This window comes from Acanthisitta chloris, unplaced genomic scaffold (genome assembly GCF_000695815.1).
Source record: "Acanthisitta chloris isolate BGI_N310 unplaced genomic scaffold, ASM69581v1 scaffold14680, whole genome shotgun sequence".
Classification (NCBI taxonomy): domain Eukaryota; kingdom Metazoa; phylum Chordata; class Aves; order Passeriformes; family Acanthisittidae; genus Acanthisitta; species Acanthisitta chloris.
Window position 1 is genome coordinate 24496 of NW_008650054.1, and position 5651 is coordinate 30146.

Genomic DNA, 5651 nt, shown 5'->3' on the forward strand with positions numbered 1-5651 from the left:
TTGCTCTTCTCTGGACCTGCTCCAGCACTTCAGTATCCTTCCTGAACTGAGGGGCCCAGAACTGCACACAGTACTCAAGGTGTGGCCTCACCAGCGCCGAGTACAGGGAAAGAATCACCTCCCTGGTCCTGTTGACCATGGATGTTCTGTCACTTCCTATTCTTGCAGATCTCTGTGTTGTGTATTCATGGCACCCAGCCATGGGACTGTGGTTATGTGCTTGACATACATACCATACTTGCTTAATCACTTTCTGGAAAGTTAAGACTGTTGTCACCACCTGGGGACTGGCAGCTTCTGACAGTGTTTTACTTTTAATCCAATGACACCTCAAACTTGTAAGGCTCTTTCAGGCCCACTTCCTCATTCAAGATGGAGGTGGCAGAATTCCTGCAGCAGCATGTTAACCCCTTCTCATGTTTCTCATGCATTCAGAGTGGAAAAAAAAGGTATTTGGGTTTTTTTGTTTGAGTTTGTGGGAATGTTGTCACAGAAGTTGTCTGACTTCTTTCATACGGTGATAGTTGGTGGTAGTTCAAGTCTAGCCTGTCAGTAACACATGGTTTTGTGATGCCAGCGTGTTCCAGCAAAGCTGTGACTAAATTCAGGAGACCCTGTAGTTTAGTTTACTAATTTTTTTGGTGCTTCCTGAATGTTCAGATCAAAAACCAAGCATGAAAAAAAAAAAACAAACCAAGAGGTTCATGTTTTAGATTATTCTTACTCTTCTCTTTTCTGTGCTGTGCCAAACTAGGTGTTTGTTAGGGTGGCAGGTATGCAAATGGAAGCAAGCCTAGGACCCTAGTCTATTAGTGTAGTATCTACCTCTTACCAAAGGATATTCCAGATCAAAATTTCTGTGTTAAGTTAGTCGTGTTGTTCCTGCCACTGTTGACTCCTGTGTTTTGATTTATATGAATATATAGGTTTCTGGAGTCTTGCAGCTCTGCTTTGCTTTTGTTCAGAATGTGATGGGTTTTGGGGTTTTTTTTGGTAGATTTTTACACAGGGAGACTGAATAATTTTGTCAGGTCACAGTCAGGTCTAGCCCTGCCCAGGTTTGCCCAGTATCTCAGAGACCGATTTTGTCTGGTTAAGCAGAATAGGTTTACTGAAGACTAGTCCCTCATCTGTCCACCTGCATGGCGGACAAATGGTGTGCTCTTCACGCCTGTCATCAAAGGAGGTGGTCATCACAGTGTGTCAGTCTCCACGACTGTCTGTTCTTTCTCATTTTCATTTTTCAGGGCAGGTTGGTTGTGAAAATCAACAAAGAGTTTGTAGATTAAAACACCAGCAAGACATCCCAGAGTTGGAGCTATGAGTGGGACCCACCACCAGTAATATCTACTCCTAAAAAATGAAACACAGAAGAGAGAGCTGGTGAGCCAAACTGGAACCACTACCCTGCCACAACATCATTCTGGGTGCAGTGAGCTGAGTCTGCTGGGGCAGGAGTGAGCAGTATGAGCAGAAGTGTCTGTCCCTCTTCATATATTGGGCCCTACAACTGGCTTAGACAAATTTGCTATCCACTACATAATTGCTGGAGGGCAGGTCATTTCCCCATCAGCATGGAAATGTGGCTCCACACTGTCTGCAAGTTTCTTGTTCTCCAAAAGAAATAGTCCACATGACCTCGATGACTGTGACTATCAGACAGACTCACATGCTTTCCCTCCCCATTTCCAGTAGCAACTGCACCTCTACCAAGCTCTCAAATGTATTTTCTGGAAATTTAAGGAAAATGGGCATCTGGGACAAGAGACTTTGCTAATGACCTCCCCATAGGAAAAGCCATAGTATGGCACCATCTTACTAGATAGAGGAAGGCAGGGTTTCATTGCCAGATTCAGACACCTAAATTCAGGACAGTTATCCAGCTTTAAGTACCTGCTTTCAGGTGAGCTGAATGCATTCTGGCTCTTCAGTCACTGCAATAACCAGCTAGATCTGCAGTGAAGAGTTAGCCAATTTGGTGCCCAAACCGAGGTATCTGAGTATCAAGGTGAATCCTGAATGCAGGAAAATTAGTGTACCCCAAGTTTTGTGTAGATAATGCACAGGGCTCCTCTAGACACAACCTCTGGTCTCCAAGAATGGTGATACCATCTCTTGGTTCAGAGAAAAAGGCTTAATGACTGTTTTATCTTGGGCTTATCTCCTCTCCTTGCAACCTGAGCAGTGTAAAAGCAAAACAGGTCACTCACGTGAAGACATCCATTCCCCAGCCAGCAATTGCTGTGAAGATCCTGGGGGGCAGGTCTCGGGAGGGGTTTATGGCATAGCCTGTGTTCATCCCCATTCCCAGGCCAATGCCCAGGACCAACATCCCCGTGAGCAGTGCCTGTGTGCCTTGTAGGGCTCCATTGTTTTTCTCATCATGGATGACCAGAATGCCCAGGATCAGCATCATTGTTGCCACAAACTGCAGAAACAGAAAAGGGAGAACAGGTCAGGAGAGAGAGTGGGGAAGGTGGAAGAATCTACTCAGCAAAGGGGAAATGACTTCCCAGAATGAAAGAGCAGATGGGATTCATGGTCTGAGCAAGGCAGGGAGGACTCAAGTGTTACTCCCTCCTCACAGGTGTACTGAAGAAAATTCTTGGCTCTTTTCTCAGCAAATATGTGTTCACTTCATCACCAAAAGTGCTCTAGGACTAATATAACCTTCTGAGGAATGTTCTCTGCCTTCACCTTTCAAGTTAAGGAAATGGGTTAAGCACATTTCGTCTAACAGAGGCAGAGCCATAACAAACTGCTGAGACCTGTCTGATCTTGCCTAGAGGGAGTGATGTTTTATACAGCCTGTTGCATTTTGAGACTAAAAGCAAATACCAGACTCTCATCTGGGAAACTGAATCACCCATCAGTCGTAGTACATTGCTGGCATTTGTAGATCTGCAGCACTCAGGACATCAAGAGCCATGGTTTGAATAGAAGTGGTGACTCCTGTCTCTTTTTGCTTCAGAAAATGCAGCCAGAGAGCTTTGGATTGCTTGCAGACATACCGGTAAAAGCAGAAACTCTGCAGCTCTTGGCAACACACTGTTACAGTCATTTGCTTTCCTGTGCAGCAAGGACACTGCCTGCTCCATAGGAGACTGAGTGATCCAGCGCCCCCTGTAGGCTCTTCAGCTTTCACCTTCCTCATGACGCCCAGGCAAGTGTTTTGTCAGCTCAGAGTAAAAATCACAGGCTTCCTAAAATTTGCATTGAAAGTGAATCTTCCTTCTCTGGTGTCGCAGTGCTCCACATCCCCTGAAGGATCTCTCTATTTCTGGGCATCTGGACATTGTGCTGTATGGTGGGAATCAACTGTATGCAGTCTTAATTGGACTGTTCAGTCTGGCCTGTGCTCATTGTGAAGGCAGTCCTAGGCTCCCTAGTCTGGGGAGAGGCAGCAAGCACAGCTGCCTAGGAGCATGGAGTGGGTGTAGAATCCAAAAAGGGAAATAACAGTACAGGGAACTGCCCAGAACCCAAAGAAGATGGCTGCTGATCTAGCTCAGCTTTTCACTTCCCATTGCCTGTGCTGCACTCAGGGGAAGTGTCTGGAAGACCCTTGAACCAAGCAACAGGTGCTCCAAGACATTTGGAGCAGTCTGCAGGCATAACCCTTCAGAATCGGTCAGCTGCCAAGGTGCCTTGGATCTTGCCTGTCAGGCCTTTCCCTGTATGCTGGTCCCTTCAGAGAAGAGGTTGTTACTGTGTCTGTGCATGTAGGGCTGTAAGTAACCTGTAGCAGACCTGTAGTAGCATCTGTTACCACCCACCTTCTCCTAGTACCCCACAGCCATCCCCACTGACCTCTGTGAAGAAGCCCCCTGTCAAGGATACATTGGAAGCAGGATAAGTGGAGAAGATCGATGCCGTGGCAGTTGGTCCTGTCACTGTAAAGTTCCCCTTGGAGTAGTCGTACAAAGCATCTAGGAAAAGTGGGAATTACAGAAGTTAGCACTGAGTTCATCCTGCAGGACCCATACACAAGTCCACTCATTGCAACCAGCCCGGACACCGAGGGGAAGAGAGGCAATGGAAGATTGGATGGAGGTGGCACACTCCTTGCAGGGTGTGATCACACTTATATCTGTTACCCACAGGCTTTGGTCTGCAGTAGCATCCTTATGCCTACCAGCTCCCTATCCCTGCTCCAGGAGCCTGGAGCAGTCTGGATGCACTAGAGGCCTCCAGTCCTCTGCCCCTTAAAGATTGAGACATACTGGATACACAAGGTGGTGGGTCCTCCTCTCATAACTCAAAACCCCCTATGACTGCTGTCCTGTTTTCCACAGACTAACAGAGTCCGGCGGAGGTCCAGCTGTGCCTAATATACAGTACTTCATGTCACTCGATCCCCTGCAGACCTGGAAACAAAATGCTGACAAAACACAGCTACTGCCCTTCAGCAGAGGACAGGGTTTGGCAGTGGAAATGCCCTGAGCAAAAGTAGTTGTGTTCTCCACAACTGCATCTCCTTCCCAGATATATCTGGGACCTGCTTTGACCTTGAGCTATGAAGTCTGTCCCACAGGCCAGGAGCTTGCCCTCCTCACCCAGAAATCATGTTGGGTGCTGTAAAAGCATACATATTTGACAAACTGAGTTGACTGAAATGGTGCCTACAGCATCCCTGTGACAAAAGACACAACTGTACCATAGTAGATGCCAAAAACAGTGGCTGCTGCCAAAAAGGATCCCAGGAACTGGCCGAACACATAAGCTCCAAACTTGCTCCAAGGGAGGTTTCCTAAAATGCAGTGTGTAAAAGTGATGGCAGCATTCAGATGAGCTCCTGGAAAATCACAGAAAAAGAGAATGGCCTCAGCCCTGATGCAGCTGTTTTGGAGCATGTAATGCAGTAGATGCCCCACACATGGAAACATTCAAAGCCAGGTTGGACCGGGCTCTGAGCAACCTGCTCTAGTTGAATATGTCCCTGCTCATTGCTGGGCACTTGGACTAGACTACCTATACCCCATACCCCACAGTAATCACCCAGACCTTGCTCCAGAGCACCAAGACTCTCTGAGGGCAGGGTCTTACTCCTGCACATTCACAAAACTGGCTCATTCTCCCTGGACAGCTGAATTGTTCAGGTCAAAGAGATCCTAGCTTCAATCTTCTAAAAATTCTGCAGACCACAGGCTGCCTCCAGAGAATAGGTCACCTTACCTGTCAAAGATGTCTCCCTTAGCATGACATGACTTTCCCTCTCTATGAGCTTCTCTGTATTGAGCTTAAAGGGAGCCCAGATTTAGTAACTTTTTAAATGGCTGCAGATAGACAAGGCAAATCTTGTCCCAATCACAAGGCCTTCTGAAAACCTCAGATAGAAAAGAAAGACCTCATCCTAGCAGAGTTTTGTGGCCCAGCTGATGGGAGCTGTGGGCCCTTAGCCCATCTGGCAGCCAAGGCATGAGATGCTGAGGAAACTGCTGAATCAGACACTGATAACCCATATCTTTATGTCTGCACAGCCAATCCTACACAGGACTGTCATCAGGGCCTCAGGTTAGCTCTTAGATGTCACTGAATTGAGAAGGGGTTGCCAGGATGGGCAATCCTGCACAGGCCATGGTTACTCCCGCCCACTAGTCTGAAGCAGACCCTGTCCTTCCCCTGCAGAATTAGTAATCTTGGACTGCATT

The 5651-nt window shown here is 47.2% G+C and overlaps 1 protein-coding gene across 1 annotated transcript in view; it reads right to left on the bottom strand.

Moving 5' to 3' along the window:
• Positions 1 to 1193: 1193 nt before the first annotated feature.
• Positions 1194 to 5651, bottom strand: part of LOC103810594 (aquaporin-7-like) — an 8295-nt gene continuing 3837 nt past the window's right edge. The window contains exons 3-6 of the mRNA XM_009083504.1: positions 4658 to 4795; positions 3811 to 3929; positions 2211 to 2428; positions 1194 to 1353 (exon numbers count right to left, since the gene is read on the bottom strand). Coding sequence (XP_009081752.1) covers positions 1194 to 1353; positions 2211 to 2428; positions 3811 to 3929; positions 4658 to 4795 — 635 coding nt within the window. The remainder of the gene's footprint in view (positions 1354 to 2210; positions 2429 to 3810; positions 3930 to 4657; positions 4796 to 5651) is intronic.